This window comes from Dipodomys spectabilis, unplaced genomic scaffold, assembly GCF_019054845.1.
Source record: "Dipodomys spectabilis isolate Male_0828 unplaced genomic scaffold, ASM1905484v1 ptg000108l, whole genome shotgun sequence".
NCBI lineage: Eukaryota > Metazoa > Chordata > Mammalia > Rodentia > Heteromyidae > Dipodomys > Dipodomys spectabilis.
In genome coordinates, this window is record NW_024870785.1 from 14,704,414 (window position 1) to 14,723,159 (window position 18,746).

At 46.6% G+C, this 18,746-nt stretch overlaps 1 protein-coding gene across 1 annotated transcript in view; it reads right to left on the reverse strand.

The window, feature by feature from the left end:
• Positions 1 to 18,746, reverse strand: part of Myo1e (myosin IE) — a 139,447-nt gene that overhangs the window by 13,506 nt on the left and 107,195 nt on the right. Inside the window, exons 17-25 of the mRNA XM_042687737.1 lie at positions 18,136 to 18,242; positions 14,265 to 14,363; positions 13,493 to 13,637; positions 11,654 to 11,768; positions 10,860 to 11,029; positions 9,097 to 9,242; positions 3,908 to 4,054; positions 2,976 to 3,133; positions 933 to 1,025 (exon numbers count right to left, since the gene is read on the reverse strand). Of these exons, the coding sequence (XP_042543671.1) occupies positions 933 to 1,025; positions 2,976 to 3,133; positions 3,908 to 4,054; positions 9,097 to 9,242; positions 10,860 to 11,029; positions 11,654 to 11,768; positions 13,493 to 13,637; positions 14,265 to 14,363; positions 18,136 to 18,242 (1,180 nt within the window). The remainder of the gene's footprint in view (positions 1 to 932; positions 1,026 to 2,975; positions 3,134 to 3,907; positions 4,055 to 9,096; positions 9,243 to 10,859; positions 11,030 to 11,653; positions 11,769 to 13,492; positions 13,638 to 14,264; positions 14,364 to 18,135; positions 18,243 to 18,746) is intronic.

Consider the following 18,746-nt stretch of genomic DNA (forward strand, 5'->3'; position numbering starts at 1 on the left):
CCTGAGATTACTTGGGCCAAAGTAGCTGAAAGCAAGGAATGTTCCATCCAGGTGGTCCTGGCCAGTACTGACAAGTAACATAACACAAAGCCTGCTTCTCCTGGCTTCTACCATCTTTCCATTTTTCTCGTGGATAAAAGGCAAAGGGAAGAAGCCATGTCCTGGTGGCTCACCCCAAGCTAAATAATCCTAACTACTCAGAAGGCCAAGATCAGGAGAATCAAGGTCTAAAGCCATCCCTGGCAGAAAAAAATTGCTGAGACTTCATGTCTGATTAACCAGCAAAAATCCAGGCTGGAGGCATGACTCAAGCGGTAGAGCACCAGGTGAGCAGTGCTGGCAGAAGAGAGAGAGAGGAAAAGAGGAAGGAAGGAAGGAAGGAAGGAAGGAAGGAAGGAAGGAAGGAAGGAAGGAAGGAAGGTAGATAAAGGAATCGAGAAAGAGATGGGGAGGGAGGAAAGAGAGGGGATGAAGGAAAAGAAAGAGAAAAACGAAAATTAAACTAAAGCAAAATGGATTGTGTGTCTCATTTGCCTAGCAAATGCAAGGCCCTGAAATAAGGGCCAAAAAATGCTTTTGTAGCAATTTCCTAATTCTCACAGGTATAGTTTTGTTTGGGGAAGTCGCCTGGACCTTATTTGTCTAGGAGTAGGTGTCTTTATACTCATTTCTGAACTGATTACCTAGCTGTGAATCACCATGGTGGTGTTGGTTACATGCCAGCATCCTGCATCTTAAAAAGGGCTCACAGCCTCTGGCCTAGTAAACAGAGGCCCCAAGGGAGTTGCCTGCAGTATAATGACTCATGGTGCATTGACAATGTGATTGGCTGACCTGTGATTGATTGACATGTGTGCCCGCATTGGCTACTGCATTCCTTCCCAGACATATTTTAGAAGCTGTGGGTGGAGACGCAGTAATCCCAGGCTTACCTGGGGGAGGAGGCGCGGCCCTCATTGGGTAGTTGGCGGTCTGAGTCCCGCCAGGACGTCCTCGGCACTGGATGGTGTTCCTTCTAGTGGGACCTGAAATAAACAAGACCAAGCTAGCATTAGAATAGCAGCTGGACTGTTCGCAATAGCCAGGATATGGAAACAACCTAGATGCCCCACCACAGATGAATGGATCCAAAAATTGTGGTATCTATACACAATGGAATATTATGCAGCCATTAGAAATGACAAAATAATGGCATTTGCAGGGAAATGGATGGAGCTAGAAGGAATCATGTTGAACGAGGTAAGCCAAGAACGAAGAGACAAACGGTACATGGTCTCCCTGATAAGTGGATGCTAAATCCAAAAGGTTAGGTGATACGATAAAACTAACAGGACTTAAGAAACAAAGAACTCCCGCTCATCTGGTTGAACCACTACTAAATATCCCCATGCTGCTGATCACAAATATGGTATATAACATGTGAACACTGTTATATATTACAGACTGTGGTAGACAATTTGCTCCAGGGAAGTTAGAATGAACTTGTGACTTTGAAATTATGTAATCATTTAATCACAATCAAAAAAAAAAAGAACCTCGGGGAAGGGAGGGAGGGAGGGGATGGTAGGGGGAAAACAATGGAGGGGGTAACAATGTTCAAGAGGAAGTGTACTCATAACCTCACTCATGTAACTGTAACCCTCTGTATAGTAGCTTTACAATAAAAAAAAATAAAAAAAAATAAAAAAAAAAATAAAACAAACTTTGGAACAAAAAAAAAAAAAAAGAATAGCAGCTGGATTTGATGGGTTCCTCATGTCCCAATATCAACTTATGCACGCACCCACTAAAGAAATGAAGAAATTAATGAGTAACTAAAAGCTTATTTAAAAAAAATAGGAAGAAGCCGAGTGCCAGTGGCTCACATCTGTAATCCTAGCTATTCAGGAGGCTGAGATCTGAGGATCAGGGTTCAAAGCCAGCCTGGAGAGGAAAGCCCATGAGCCTCTTATCTCCAATTAACCACCAGGAAACTGGAAGTGGCGCTGTGGCTCAAGGGGTAGAGCGCTCGCCTTGAGTTGAAGAGCCAAGGGACAGTGCCCAGGCCCAGAGTTCAAGCCCCATAACTGACAAAAAACAAAAAAATAGGAAGAGAGGCTTGGAAATGTGGCTTAGTGGTAGAGTGCTTGTCTAACCTGCATGATGCCTTGGGTTCGATGCTTCAGCACCACATAAACAAAAGATAAATAACATTTAAAAAATGAAAAACAGAAATAAAAACAAACAGAAAAAGCCCTGGAATTTGACCTTGTGTATGTCTTTATTTCTTATTGGCCAATCCTGGGCTTGAACTCAGGGCCTGGGCACTGTCCCTGAGCTTCTTTGGCTCAAGGCTAGCATTCTACCACTTGAGTCGCAGCTCCACTTCTGGATTTTTCTGTGAATGTGGTACTGAGAAATCAAACCCAGGGCTTCATGCATGCTAGGCAAGCACTCTACCACTAAGCCACATTCCCAGTCCTACCCCTACCACCCCCCCCCCCACACCCCGCTTTTGAGACATGGTTTCAATGCACAGGACAGGCTGGCCTTGAACTCATGGTTCTCCTGTCTGGATCCCCAAGCACTAGGATTACAGGTATGCACCACTCCAGTCCCCCCCCCCCCCCCCCCCCCCCGTCCTAAGGCTTGAACTCAGGGTCTGGGTACTATGAACTTTTGTGCTCAAAGCTAGTGCTCTATCATTTGAGATATAGCTCACTTTTGGCTTTTTGGTGGTTAATTAGAGATAAGAGTCTCATGGACTTTCCCACCTGGACTGGCTTTGAACCATGATCCTCAAATCTCAGCCTCCTGAGTAACCGGGATTACAGGCATGTGGCACCAGTGCCTGGCTCTGTCCATTTCCTTTGATACTGTGTTAGTGTGAAATTTCCCACACACGGTGGGCCACGTGTTCCCCATTCCTGGTGCCCGCTTGGGCAGTGGGTCTGAGCACGTGGGCTGAGCGTCAGTGGTCCCCATAGAATACTTACGGGAGTTTTTGGGCAGCCCAGGTCCGATGCTGACCTGCAGCACTTTGTTACTGGGCTTCAGGATGGCCAGGTCGCCGAAGCCTTGGTGGAATTGCACTTGCCGGGAGCCCCCCGCACTCCAGGGACCCCAGTTCTCCTTTTTCAACTTTAATTCAAGCCTGCAACAAGCACGTGTATTGAAATTAAGTTCGAAAAGAAGGAAACAGTTCAGAGAGCTCTGCTACAAGTACACTCTAAAAGGGATCCAGACCAGACAATCTAAGCCTATATGGTAGTGCATGCCTGTAACCCCAGCAACTTGGAAGGTGGACATAGGAAGGATCACGGTTCAAATACAACATGTACAAAAATGAAACCAAAGCTGGGGGCTGGTGGCTCATGCCTGTAATCCTAGAGATTTGACAATCAGGGTTCAAAGCCAGCCCAGGCAGGAAAGTTTAATTAACCACTAGAAAACTGGAAGTGGTGTTGTGGCTCAAGTGGTAGAGTGCTCGCCCTGAGCTGAAGAGCTGGGAGACAGCGCCCAGGCCCAGAGTTCAAGCCCCATAACCAACAAAAAAAAGAGGAGGGGGGAATGTACCTCAGTGATACAACTCCTGGCCTTGCAAGTACAAAGCCAAGAGTTCAAACCCTACTACTGCCCCAAACAAATAGCCAGCCCCCTGAATCCCATTTTTCCCTGTTTTACTTGGGTGGCTTTGTATAAATGATAAAATGCATCACCTCACAGAAATGTAAATGTGACCAACAACCCAGGCAGTCTTCAGCAGGCTCTGGGGAAACTGAGGCACCCACGGTAGGGTTTGTAAAAGTCGTGAAAGCCAGTGAGACCTATTCCTTCCCATCCACCTCCCCTCCTCTCAGACTGCACCCCGGGGCAGGATCCCAAAGCCCCTCTCGATTTTACTGACAAGTTTGGGACCCCGACTTACGTATTGCTGAATTTGAGAGGTAGCTGCTTCTGAGTCTTCTCCTCATAACGCTTTGCTAAGAGGCTTAAGAATTCAGTTTTGAAGACAGATTCAAGCAAACTGTCGTATTCTTGCTCATGGAGAATGAAAATGTCATCTTGCATGGTGCTGTGGAGAGAGGAGACAAACTTAGTGAGATGAACCCTGGGTTACTCCGTCATCCTCACGATGTCACCATTATTTGGTGCTAGGCATTGAACCCGGGACCTCATGCATGCCAGGAACCTATTCTAAATGCTATCCAGGCACAGCATGGCATATGGTGGTGGCTGGTTTTACTCCTACACTGCGGGGCTAGCTTGCCTTTCTGTGGCTTTTCTGTCCTTCCTTTCTCCCTCTTTGGGCGTTTTTTTCTTTCTCCTTTCCCTTCTATTTTTCAAAATCTTTCAAAACAAAATGCACACCAATGAACTGCACAATACATTCGATGGAATAGTTTTCCAAGGAAATCCATCAGCCCATCCACAGCAGAATCAAAATCCTTCTTCAACAAGATTTCTCAAATCAAGAACTGAGCTGGGAAGGTGGCTCAGTGGTAGAGCGCTTGCCTTGCATGCATAAGGCCCTGGGTTCGATTCCTCAGCACCACATAAGCAAAAAGAAAAAAGCCGGAAGTGGAGCTGTGGCTCAAGTGGTAGAGCGCTCGCCTTGAGCTGAAGAGCTGAGGGACAGCGCCCAGGCCCAGAGTTCAAGCCCCACGACCAGACCCAAAAAAAACCAAAAAAAAAATCAAATCAAGAACTGAAGGCAGAGGTGGTAGTGCATGCCTGTAACCCCAGCAACTTGGGAGGTGGAAATAGGAAGGATCACAGTTCAAATACAACATGTACAAAAAAAAAAACAAAAACAAAATAAAAGCCAGGTGCTGGCGGCTCACGCCTGTAATCCTAGCTACTTAGGAGGCTGAGAGCTGAGGACTGTGGTTCAAAGTCAGACTTGGAGACTGCTGAGACTCTCATCTCCAATGAACCACCAAAAAGCCAGAAGTGGTGCTGTGGCTCAAGTGGTTGAGCATTAGCCTCAAGTGGAAAAAGCTCAGGGATAGTGCCCAGGCCCTGACTTCAAAACCTAAGATCCTCTTTAAAAAATAATAAAAATAATAAAATAAACATTTAAAAGATATAAGAGCCACAGCACCACTTCTGGCTTTTTCTGTGTATGTGGTACTAAGGAATCGAACCCAGGGCTTCATGCATGCTAGGCAAGCAACTCTACCACTAAGCCACATTCCCAGCCCTTTTTGATCTGTTCTTTAGCCATCTTCTCCTGACTGGTCAGGCCTCATAGGAGATAAGGCATCTCGTTTGGGGGGGGGGGGGGTCTACCCATTCACCAAATTACTAAGAGGTAAATGATCTTTGCCTTTTCTCCTTGCTACGCTCTCTACTTTTTGCCCTACCATCTTGTGTCTTTCCTTCAATATTTTTGTCAGATTGAGATGATGAACCCTTTGGCCCAAACTTCCAGGTCAACCATCAATTTCCAAATCCCGCCCTTCAAGTGACCCAGACATGCAATTTGATGAAGCCAATCATCAGCCAAGCCGGGGTTCCAGCTTAAACCTGTATGTACCCTCAGCCCTAAAGTTCTGGAACTGGATAGATTCAAAACTTGTAGATTTATTTATTCTACAGGGGAAAAAAAAAATCAGACTTATCTTTGGCCTCCACCTCTGTCGAATTCATAGGCCCAAACTACAATCCCTCCCAGATGTCTGACAATGTCCTTTGTGTTGAAAATTCTTTCCCTGGCCTCTGGTTTGGCTTAGAACTTGGACTTGATTCAGTGTCTTTGTGGTTTGTTGTGGTATGGCCGATCACACTAGAAAAATCTCCTTTTACTCCTGTCACCAAGAATAGATCAGCTTCACAAAAGCATTTGTTACAAAACACTGGGTACATTCTGGGGGCCGGGGGTGGGGGAGGGAGGGAGGGGGAGGAAAGGAAGCTGAAAGACAATGTGGAAATAGAACTCTGACTTTCTTGAACCTTCATAGAAAAAATAAAAATTCCGGGACTGGGAAGGTGGCTCAGTGGTAGAGTGCTCGCCTTGCATGCATGAGGCCCTGAGTTCGATTCCTAGTACCACATAAGCAAAAAGAAAACAGCCGGAAGTGGCGCTGTGGCTCAAGTGGTTGAGCGCTAGCCTTGAGCTGAAGAGCTGAGGGACAGCGCCCAGGCCCAGAGTTCAGGCCCCACGAATGGACCAGAAAAAAAAAAAAATTCCCTGCTGGGCACAGGTGGCCCATTGTGTGTAATCCTAGCTACTTGGGATGCTGGGATCTGAGGATGATGGTTCAAAGCCAGCCTGGGCAAAAAGTCCAGGAGACTCTTCCTTCCATTAAACTACCCCAAAATAGCCAGAAATGGTGCTGTGGCTCAAGTGGTAGAGTGCTAGCCCTGAGCAAAAGCAGCTCAGGAACAGTGCCCAGAGTTCAAGCCCCAATGACCAGCACAAAACAGAACAGAACAAATCAGTAGTCCAGAAGGAGCAAAGAGCCACATTCCAGAAGGTTCTGTGAATTCTCTATATGCTCTCTCCCTCCCTCATGCTCCTCAACACCATACCATCACTGGGTTCTTTTTAAAGTGATGTATAAATATTAGATCATTTAATGCTTCAATATTTCAGGGGGTACCATTAAAACGCGGTCTCTGGATGTGTACAAAAATAACCACAATGCCATGATCACATCCATACAAGCGACCGATAAATCCTCCCTTTCAAATAGTTAGCACATGTACGCCTTGCTGGCTAATTGCTTGTGGATGCCTCTGTCATGAGAATCAGGAGCTGGGGGGCCACTGGACACCCACAAATCTTGGGCTGTAGGAGAGAGGGGAGCTCAAGCACGAGGCTTGATGGCTTTGTACTAGAAGATTCCATGAGGTGAAGGCAACCCAGCCAATCAGCTACTGGGAAGGCTGGTACATTCTTGGCAACCCATGCAGATGTTACAGTTTCCTTTCCTGAGGACCCAGACAACTGAGAAAAACCTGTCTGGGTGGCAGGAGTTGGTAGTGTGCAAGACACAATAACACTTCCCTCGTGCCACGCCCACACTCAGTTGTCAGTGGCCACCATTCATTTCTACGACAGGCTCCATTTTGCACACATCACCACCCTTTTGGTGACTTTCCTTAAGCGCATTCTTTGGCAGGAGGCAATCGTGGGGTGTAAATGGCCTGATGCTTACGAGGTAGGTGCTCAACCACTTGAGCCAGGCCTCCAGCCCTTTGTGATTCAGGCTACTGTTTCCCACATAGGATTTTGTGCCTTTTTTTTTTTCTTTTTTGGCCAGGACTGCAATCTTCCTGCCAGTGCTTCATGGGAGAATTGGGGATTCGTGTTCTAACTCCTGCCCAGTTGTTCATTGAAATGGGGTCTTGTTAACTTTTTCACCTGGCCAGCCTTGATCCATGATCCTCCAGATCTCTGCTTCCTAAGTAGCTAGGATTACAGGCATGAGCCACCGTGCTCAGACCCTTTATTTGGCTTCTGATACTTGGCCTAACCTGCGTTAATATGTACCATACACAACCACCATATGCAAAGATTATAAGTGGGCTTTTTCTTTGCTTTCTCACTCAAGGCTGGTACGCTACCGTTTCAACCACATCTCCAGTTCCAGCTTTTTGGTGTTTAATTGGAGATAAGAGTCTCGCGGACTTTCCTGCCCAGGCTGGCTTTGAACTGCGATCCTCAAATCTCAGCCTCCTGAGTAGTTAGGATGACAGGCGTGAGGCACTGGTACCTAGCTCTGAGTTGACATGTTGGAAATAATTCAAGCATTTCAGACACTGCCTGGTTCTTTATGTAGGAAACCTTAGGAACAGATAGCAATCAGATGCCATAGAAACACAGGCAAGAATGGACGTGCTGAAATCTGTTATTCTTTATACATCAATCAGAGCAGGAATTCCAGCCTGGTGAGTCTGATACCTGAACACTGGAAATCCCCACTTTCTCTAGAGCCTAGAACTTTAGATTTTATTTTTGGTCAGTCATGGGGCTTGAACTCAGGGCCTGGGTGCTGTCCCTGAGCGATTCTGCTTGAGGCTAGCACTCTCCCACTTTGACCCATAGCTCTACTTCCAGTTTTCTAGTGGTTAATTAGAAATAAGAGTCTCAGGGACTTTCTTATCTGGGCTGGCTTTGAACCATGATCCTCAGATCTCAGGCTCCTGAGTAACTAGGATGACAGGCATGAGCCACCAGCACCTGGCTGGAACTTTTAGGTTTTGTGAAGAAGAGTTGAAAGCCATCCTGATTCCAAGCTGACATGTTCATATCAGAACATCTCCACTGGGTCCTGGGATTTGAACTTGGAGCTTTGTACTTGCTAACTAGATGCTCTACTACTTGGGTCAGACCTCCAGTAGTGTGGGGGATAGGGTCTGGCTCTTTTTGCCCAAGACAACCTATATACCATGATCCTCCTTTACCTCACATTTGCCATTAGAGGTGTGTACTACTATGCTGGGCTTTTCCCAGTAAGATGGGATTTCTTCTCACTAGAGGAAATGAGATCTTAGAAACTTCCCCTCCAGGACACCACTGCCTGCTTTTGCTGGTAAGCAGTTAAGTCTCTGAGACTGGACACAAGGCTCAGAATCCTTTGCTTCCACTTCAGTAAGAGCGAGATCCTCTGACCCTGTTTGTACAAGCCCATTTCTAAGATGTTCAGGAGACACTGGGCCTTGGAGGAGCCCACCAGATGGAAGCTGGTTTTCTTTTTGGTCAGAGGAGGTAGTCCTGTGATTTGAACTCAGGGCCTTGCACTTGTGAGGGAAACACACGAGCCACGCCCCTGGCTGTTTTTGCGTTATTTATTTAGGGTCTCACGCTTTTGCCCAAACTGACATTGAATCATGTGATCTTCCTACTGACATCTCCCAGTAGCTGGGATTACAAGCATGAGCCACCACACCAAGCCACGACTTGTTCTGGGTATCTTATTCTGGTTCTCACGGGGGGGGAAACCCCCCAGGAATTATGACATCATCATTCAAGGGTTCTTTGAGGAGAAGGGAAATTCCATCCTCTTCCATCATGATTTTGCCAAGTGGAGGGGCGGGGTGAGGGGGAGATGCACTGCGTTCGGAACAGTAATGCTTCGAGCACCCAGCTCTACCACGGTCCCTGCTCACCTGAGGGACACCGACAGGATTCGCTCCATCTCAATCTTCCGCTTCAGGACCTCCTTCACAAGGCCTTTATCTGGGCCTTGCTTGACCTTTTCTCGTCCAATCAAGTACATGCACTTGGGGGTGAGGAGCAGGTCTCGCTTGACACCCTAGAATGAAAGGAATTTTAAGACGGTAGCTCAGCCCCAGAACCAGTGGCTCATGCCTGTCACCCTAGCTACTCGGGAGGCTGAGATCTGAGGATCACGGTTCAAAGACAATCTGGGCAGGAAAGTCTGTGAGACTCTTGTCTCCAATTAACCACTCAAAAACCGGAAGTGACGCTGTGGCTCAAAGTGGTAGAGCGCTGGCCTTGAGCAAAAAAATCTCAGGGACAGCGCTCAGGCCCAGAGTTCAAGCCCTATGACCGACATTAAAAAAAATAAATAAAAGCAAATGCCTATGGCAGAATATTTCTTATTAAATTAATATCTATTCCATTTTTTTCTGATCCAAAAAAAAGACAATGAAAGATATCAAATAAGAGCTGGTTAATGAGAAGTTGTTTTAAAGAATAATAAAGCATTCACTGAATGGAATACTGTGCGGGTATACTAAACAGCTTACAGTGATATATCCTACAAAATTAAGAAGAGGGAGGGAGAGAGGGAAGGATGGGTGAGATTGTTGAAAACGGTGGCAATTATTAAGACCTATGTAATCATAAACTACTTATTGCTGGGTGCTGGTGGCTCACGCCTGTAATCCCAGCTACTTAGGAGGCTGAGATCTGAGGATTGTGGTTCAAAGCCAGCCCAGGCAGGAAAGTCCATGAGACTCTTATCTCCAATAAACCACCAGAAAACTGGAAGTGGCACTGTGGCTCAAGTAGTAGAGCGCTTGTCTTGAGCTGAAGAGTTCAGGGACAGCACTCAAGCCCAGAGTTCAAGCCCCACGACCGACAAAAAACAAAAACCAAACTACTTTGTTGAATAGCAAGTCCTTTGAAACAAATCCAGGACATACAAGAATGTGATGTGTAACATGCTTTTTGTAAAACTAAGTTTGCAAACATGAACGCACGAGAAAAAAAGATCTGAAGGATAAACACAACATGTTCACCGTTGATTCTGTTTGCTTTTCCTTTGGCTTACCTGGGGTTTGTTTTTTTAAATCGAATTAACATGATCTGCTTTGACAATCAGAACAATAAACTCACAAGTTATTGAGTTTTTGTTGTAAAGTTTGGATGACGTTGTTGTGTTTTCAGGTTATGTACAAACATGAAGGGGTTTTATTGTGTTATTTCTGCAGTTCTAGGGTTTGAATTCAGGAGCTTGCGCTTCTAGACAGGTGTTCCATAACTTGCTTGACATTTTCTTTTCTGAACAGTGTTTTGCATTTTTGTCCTCCTATCTTCTCCTTTGTGGCTAGGATGACAAGCATCTTGAATGCAGGGCCTAGGAGCTGTCCCTCAACATTTTCCTTGAGGCTAATGATCAAACACTGATGCATAGGAGATGAGTCAGCTGAGGGCTGACTTTGAACTGTGGTCCTCAGATCTCAGCTTTCTGGGTAGTTAGGATTTCAGGCATGAGCCACACAGCTCAGAGCTAGTTTGCTCACAGAACTGGGACCTGCAAATAAATATTCTGTCTGGACTGGCCTTACACTTTGATCTTGCCCATCTCTGCTTCCAGAGTAGCTGGGATTACAGGCATGAGTCACCATACTCAGCAAGTGATGTATGGCGGTGGTGAGGCTCAGAGCAAGTGGCCAGGACATACCTTGAACCGCCTGTCATACTTGGTGACCGTGTCAGCAAAGTCGATCTTCTCTCGCTTGCCCACAAACTGCTGGAGCTCTGGGTGTTCCTCCATTCCAATGTAGTCCCCGATGAAGTTCCGGTTAATGCTGTTTCTCCTCCTCTCCTTCTTATTCAACAATAGGTCTGAGGCTGCAGTTCCCAGAAGAATAGGCAAGGGCAGAGGAAAGAAAATACACAAAGAAACACCAAATGATGTGTGCTATTTAGCACATGAATTTATGTGTGTGTGTGTGTGCACGCACGTGTGCACACACGCACACACCATTCTTATGGCTTGAACTCAGGGCCTTGGGGCTGTCCCTGAGCTTTTGTGCTCAAGGCTAGGACTTTACCATTTGAGACACAACCCCACTTCCACATTTTTTTTTTGTTTGATTTTTGCTGGTTCATTGGAGGTAAAGAGTCTCACAGTCAAAGCCAGCCCAGGCAGGAAAGTCCGTGAGACTCTTATTGCCAATAAAACCGGAAGTGGCGCTGTGGCTCAAGTGGTAGAGCGCTAGCCTTGAGCTGAAGAGCTGAGGGACAGCGCCCAGGCCTAGAGTTCAAGCCCCACGACTGACCAAAAAAAAAAAGTCTCACAGACTTTCCTGCCCGGGTGGTTGGCTGTGAACCGACATCCTGCAGATCTCGGCCTCCTCAATAGTTAGGATTATAGGCAGGAGCATATGACTTAACACGTCCAATGAAATGGGTTGGTGCAGCAACCTATTCATAAGATGCATTAACTGAGTGAAACCAAATGACTGACATTACCTTCTTCCCTCATTTGGACATATTTCTTCCGGGCCACGAATTTTCTCCAGGATTTCTGTATTACCCGGGCATACCCATCGTACTTTCTCTCTCTCATCTCTTCTAGAAGAAATAACTGTGAAGGCAGAGAAAAGAGGCGTGAGCCAGTCTACCGGACTTAGCATCAGCACTGGGCATTGTGGTTATGTCAAGGACAGGAATGAAAAGCAGCTTGATAGACCCATGAAACAGACTCATCAAACCCGATTACTCATAAAACCCCATGCTTTTTTCACCAGTCTCATTCTTCAGTGTAGCCTGGGATGACAGGAAATGTGCCACTATGCCCTGGTCTGGGTTGAAAGGGGCGTGGGGGGGGTGGGGGGTATGGAAACTCTTGAACCTTCCTACCCAAGCCTCCCGATTCTCCTTATCTCAGCCTCCTTAGTAACTAGGATTAGACCCACCAGCATCTGACTCCATACATATTTTTTTTCTCTTAACGAAAAGTAAGGGTATATGATTGCATCTGAGTGTGTTGTAATAGTCTCTGGCCAGGTGCTAGTGGCTCCTTCCTATGATCCTAGCTACTCAGGACACTGAGATCTGAGGATGGTGGCTCAAAGCCAGCCTGGGCAGGAAAGTGTCTGAGACTCTTACCTCCAATGAGCCACCAAAGAAGCCAGAAGTGATGCTATGGCTCAAACGGTAGACCCACACGAGTCTTGAACAAAAAAGCTTAGGGACAGTGCCCAGGCCCTGAGTTCAAACCCCAGGACCAGCATTAAAAAAACAACACACAAAAACTCAGTGGATATTGGATATAAATTCCCAAAGTTCAAGTGAATTGGGACCCCCCCCAAAAAAAACAAAAAACAAGCAAAAAAAAAATCCCCCCAAACCTTAAGAAAACTATGGAGGCCATCTTAATTTATACACGGGAAATTAGCAAGTCGAAAAGGAAAAGCATCAAGAAATATGCCAGCGTGCCGACACATAACTGTCCCAGTTTAGAAAGAACAGGAACTTTCTGTGGGTTGCTTAATGGCGTATGACACAACATTTTCATTTTATATTTGGAAATGAAATGGCTGTGGAGCTACAAATAACTCAAGAGTGGAGAGGAAGAAAAAAAAATAAAAAAGATGCTACCACCAACTTTTCCTAAACGGGTTCTAGCGATGTGGGCTGCGTATTTATTTAATAATCTTTATGGGCAGCCATTCAGCTAGAGCCTCAGACCCATCTCAATCAAACAATAATAATGGAGGAAGACCAGATGGGTAGGAGACCAAGGGTTGCCTCTTTTGCTCCAATATCGTAAGTTCTTACATTGTTCTCTCCCTTGGTCCAATGACTAATTTTGCCAACATCTGACTTTGAAACAGGAAGCTCAAGAAATAATGGCTACTGAACTCCAGTCCAGCATCTCCCCAGTTTAGAAAGGGAAGAGGGAACCACATCTCTAAGGGACTTCATCTTCCTCCTGCTCAGATGCCCGACTTCCCCTGGGCAGCACCACAACCAGAGATGCCCCCGTCCCCCACCTCGTCTTGGCAAAGATCAACAAGGGAATTGATCCTGCAGAGCCCAGAATCCCAGCTACTCAAGAGGCTGAGATGTGAGGATCGTAGTTCGAAGCCTGCCCGGGCAGGAAAAGTCCAGGAGACTCTTATCTCCAATGAACCACCAGAAAAACAAATAAAGCTGGAAGTGGTTCAAAGTGGTAGAGCGCTAGCCTTGAGCACAAAAGCTCAGGGACAGTGCCCAGGCCCTGAGTTCAAGCCCCAGGACTGGCACATACACAGAGTTGAAGCCCAGCCAGAGAGGAAACAAGGGCGGTGGGCATGTTGCACTCACAGACTCCGGGGCTTTGATGAACACCTTGCTCTTCCCCAGCTGAAACTGGTCGCTGTCCATGTTGACTGAATGCAGCAGGTGGAGTACGCCCTGCTTCTCATCTCCTCGCCACGTGGGCCAGGTGGCTTTGGTCAAGATGGCGTACCTAACAGGACGAAGCACACACAGGCTGAGCTCTCAGTCCCCAAAGACATACTTGACCCTTTACACCAGCAGCCCGACATAAGCAAACTAGAGGGACTGTGATCAGAGGATTGTGGTTCAAAGGAAAGTCTTTGAAGACGCTGATCTCCAATTAACCACCAAAACACCAAGAATGGAGGCCACAGCTCAAATGGTAGAATGCTAGCCTGGAGCAAAAAAGGTAAGGCAAAGTGCCCGGGCCCCGAGTTCAAGCTCCAATCTAGGCACAAAATTAAAGTGGTTGAATTATAAACTGTAAAATAGCCAGGAACTGGTGGCTCACGCCTGTAATCCTAGCTACTCAGGAGGCTAAGATCTGAGAATCAAGGTTCAAAGCCAGCCCAGGCAGGAAAGGCCGTGAGACTCTTATCTCCAATTAACCACCAGAAAAACAGAAGTGGCGCTGTGGCTCAAGTGGTAGAGCACTCACCTTGAGCAAAAGAGCTCAGGGATGGCACCAAGTTCCTGAGTTCAAACCCCACAACCAACAAAAAACAATAAATGGAAATAAACTGAAATATGTGACCTATATGAAACATGGTTATCTCAATAAGCCTGTGTATATTTATTTATCTCACTGGGTCATTACCTCTGCAGGAATTTCTGGAAGATACGCCGATAGGCATAGCCCGCTCTTCTCACGCGGATATTTTCTTTCAGACCCAGATATTCTACTTGATGTTTTACCCTAGAGGGAAGAAATGGATCCTGAATATTGCTGGACAACCATTTCACATTGCTTTCTTACCAACTTTGTTCCCCAACCCCAATGCCAAGCTGGAAAGAAATGCGTTTAAAAAAAAAACAAGGGGCTGGGAAGGTGGCTCAGTGGTAGAGAGCTTGCCTTGCATGCATGAGGCCCTGGGTTCGATTCCTCAGCACCACATAAGCAAAAAAAAAAAAAAAAAAATGAAAAAAGCCGGAAGTGGCGCTGTGGCTCAAGTGGTAGAGCTCTAGCCTTGAGCTGAAGAGTTGAGGGACAGCACCCAGGACCAGAGTTCAGGCCCCACGACTGGACCCCCCCCAAAAAAACAAAAAAAATAAAAAATAAAAACTATAGTATTTTACATCATAACAAAATAAGTAACATTAACTGTAAGCTAAATAACATTAATTTCCATAACACTAGGAGTTACTACAATGATCTAAGACAACCTCACATCTATTTCAAAGAATAGTAAATCAAAACCCAAAGCCAGGCATGGTAGCATACACCTATACTCCCAACTATTCGGGAGGCTCAGGCAGGAGGAGGATCTCTTGAGCCTAGGAGTTTTGTGCCGGCCTGGACAACACAATCAGATTCTCCCATCTCAAAACAACCAAATAAAAATAAAACTACATACACTTATTATTGAAATAATGAAGAAAAACAAGTTTTTTTCCCCAAATGTTAAATCCAACAGTGCTGAATTGAGTTCAACTGAACTTAAATTTAACACTGATTCCACCAAATGTCATAAAACTCTATACCTCTAGGACTTATTTCTTTTCTTTTCTTTTTTTTTTTGGGGGGGGGTCCGGTCGTGGGGCCTGAACTCTGGGCCTGGGCGCTGTCCCTCAGCTCTTCAGCTCAAGGCTAGCGCTCTAGCCACAGTGCCACTTCCGGCTTTTTTCTTTTTACTTATGTGGTGCTGAGGAATTGAACCCAGGGCCTCAGGCATGCAAGGCAAGCGCTCTACCACTAAGCCACCTTCCCAGGCCTCTAGGACTTATTTCTAAAGTGAGTGAATACAGGTATACAAGGCAATTCATTTCAATGGTTGAGTTTATAATCATGGGCTCAAATATGTCTAAGTGAGTGTTCAAGTTGTTTTCTCTCACACATCCTCTGGAAGGGAGGTATTAGGGAACCCAAGAAAGGTCTCGGGGTTGCTGGGTTTCTAGGATCAGCCAGCGCTGATCTATAAGTGAGGTGAGCAGTTTGAGTCCTTTTCTGAACCTTTCCTGGATAGCACTGACTCTCTGTGGGTCCTGTGCTGCTGGGTATTCCTGTAATCCAGTCCCGGGAGAAGTGAACTGCCCACACAGAGTGCTGTGGCTTCAGGAGAGAAGGGCTAGCTTTGTTGCCACAGGGAAGAGGGGAGTAGGGTTCCCACTGAGTCTGACGGCTGACACCCAGAAATGCTGATACCTTCAGAATAACGTGTGTGTGTGTGCGCGCGCGTGCGTGTGCACATGCACATGCATGGGGTACTAGATTTGAACTCAGGGCCTTACACTTGCTGGGCAGATGCTTTACCACTTGAAGCACACACCCTGTTCTTTATGCTTTAGTTATTTTCCAGATAACGTCTCGTACTTTTCTAGGGGAGGGGCACTGGAAAACAACCTCGGACAGCGATCCTCCTATTTACACTTCTGTAGTGGGGGGAGGGGGGAGAGGAGGATGGGATCACCAGTGCGAGTCACCACACCCAACTTGTATGTTGAGCTCTTGCTGGACATTTTGCCCTGGCCTCACTTCCACCCAAGATGACTCTGATTTATCTCTACCTCCTAAAGAGCTGTGGTCATAGGTGACAGAAAGAGAGAGAGAGAGAGAGAGAGAGAGAGAGGAGGAAGAAGAAGAGAGGAAGGGAAGGAGGGATGGAGTCAGAAAAACAATCAGGTTTCCTTTCTCTTGTGTCCTTCAAATCCCCAACTCTCCTTTTCATCTAATAAAAAAAAAATCCACATCACGAACATCCCCAATAGTTGCTCATTTTAACATCCATTCCCACACACCAGCTCTCTCCAGGCCCGTGGGTGGGCAGCGGGCCTCAAGCCCGGAGGCCGCAGTCCCACGTATGCTATACGCAGGAAGAGCGCTTCTGTTACACCGCAGCTTTGTTTACCATGACTTCCACCACCAGGGCATTTTCTTCCAGAAAGTTCTCTCTTTGGGACAATCAGTTTCACAAAACCTACTTTAAAGAACCCCAACTTCTTTTTGCATATTCCTGGAGGCTCTCCAACACCTGCTTGGGAGACCAACCCAACTGCTCATCCATGTGGCCTTCCCACAGCGTGTACCCCTCCTCCCTCCCTTCCACCGCAGTGGTGTCACAAGAAGCTATGGGACTGGAAATAGAAACTGATCCTTGATCTTCGTAGTCTGAAGAGCTCATACTCTAAACTCTTGAAACCTGGTCCAGTAAATGCTGATTGTGTCCTTGCTGCACTCAGTTCAAAGCTAGCCAGGGCAAAAAAGGCTGTGAGATTTCTTATCTCCAATGAACCCAGCAGAAACTAGCTGGAGGCGGAAGCCATGGTTCCAATGGGTGAGGACTAGCCTAGAATGAAAAAGCCCAGCAAGGGGGGTGAGGCCCTATGTTCAAATCTCGGTAAGCATGCGCACACACACACACACACACACACACACACACACACACACACACACACACACACACACACAATCTTTCAACCTTCAGAGTGACTGTTAGACCTGGGTGTTTGGGGTTTTTCATTATTGTTCTTTGAGAGGTTTCTCCACCCCATTCCACACTCTGCCACATCGGTCTCTCTCTCAGAGATCACGCATCTTTATTGCCTGTCCGAGTTGAGTGAGGAACTTGCTGGAAGCAGGGGAGAGAAACTCAAGGGAAGAAACTGACAGGGACTCGCCAGCCTCCTCTTCCCACGGTCACCCTTTGGCGTGAGTCACCTGCCAGCCTCAGCGAGCCTGTTGTTTTTCTGCAAGCTAGAGAGAACCTCTTGGGACTTGCTTCTCTGGGTCATGAGGATGAGTCACCCCAACACGGGATCTGTCTTCAGCCCTCCTTCCAGGGGGGGTCTGGGTGATGTCATTCCAGGGGATGGTGACGTCATTCCAGGGGTGATGACGTCATACCTCCCCATCTCCCAGAGCACATCCCAATCAGCACATGCCAAGTCAGCACTCAGGTGAAACCTCCGCTTTCCAGCCGGTCTCAGTATTTCACCAGGACCCTTCTTCTCCTCGGAGCATCCTGCACCACATCCTGCAGTGGCCACATCCCGGGGCTCCTGAACCCCAAGGAACTCCCAATATTTCTACAGAACCTCAAACTCATTTAAAAACACCATCTCATGTCTCTTCGGTGGTATGGAGACTTTTGTTTTTTCTCTTTCTTCCTCCCCCCCCCCCACCCCATCTGCTCCCAGACTAGCCAAGATCCACATTATAAATTGCTAATTCTGCTAGGCAAGCACTCGGCCCCTAAGCTGTAGCCTGGGAGGGGGGGGGGGGGGCCCAAAGAAAGGCCAATTCTCAGCAGAGTAGCACTGCTAAACATTGTAAGGAATCGGGGGAAAACCTAAGGACTTTCAACCTTGGAAAATGAATGGGACGCTAGACATGGAAAGCATGGGTGAACAATTGAAAACGGTCCCTGGCCTGTAAAGCAAGAGGACTTGGCAGCACAGAGATTCAAGTGTGTCACGGCCCATCAAGCTCCATCTTGACCTTCCTCTCCCCATCTCTTGCTAGTATTTGTTACCTGCTCTCTTCCCAGTCTTTGGGCTTCTTGGTTTCATTTGGTTTTATGCAGCGAATATAGTGGGGTGTGCATTTCATCAGGGTGCTGACAAGGTCGTTGGCTTGTTTCTAGACAGGAAGAATTATAGCCATTAGAGACCACACCTTTCTCCAAAGCAGATCAACTTTCAAAGGCAAAGACTTGTGAAACGCTAGGATGGAAATATAATTGCTAGGAATTAATCTTCAGGACAATTTGTTCAATAGGCCTAAATGAGGGCTCCCAAGCTTTAATTTAAGGCTCTATTGACTTTATGGCAATTTAACCACATGGTTTTGTTTTGTTTGGGGGGGGGGGGGACTTTGCAGAGAGACATTGCTCTCCCACCCAGCCTTCTTACTTTACATCTGCTACTCTACCCCTTGAGTCACCATCTCTAGTTTGGTATTTTGCTGGTTAATTGGAGATGGAGTCTCAGAGTTTTCTGCCCTGGCTAGCTTTGAATCTCAATCCTCCAGATTTCAGCTTTCTGAGCAGCTGGGATTACAGGTGTGAGGTACTGATGGCTGGCAATTTGATCACTATTAAATGGGTTGGAAGTGTGATTATTGAAAGGAATTAGAAATTTTTAG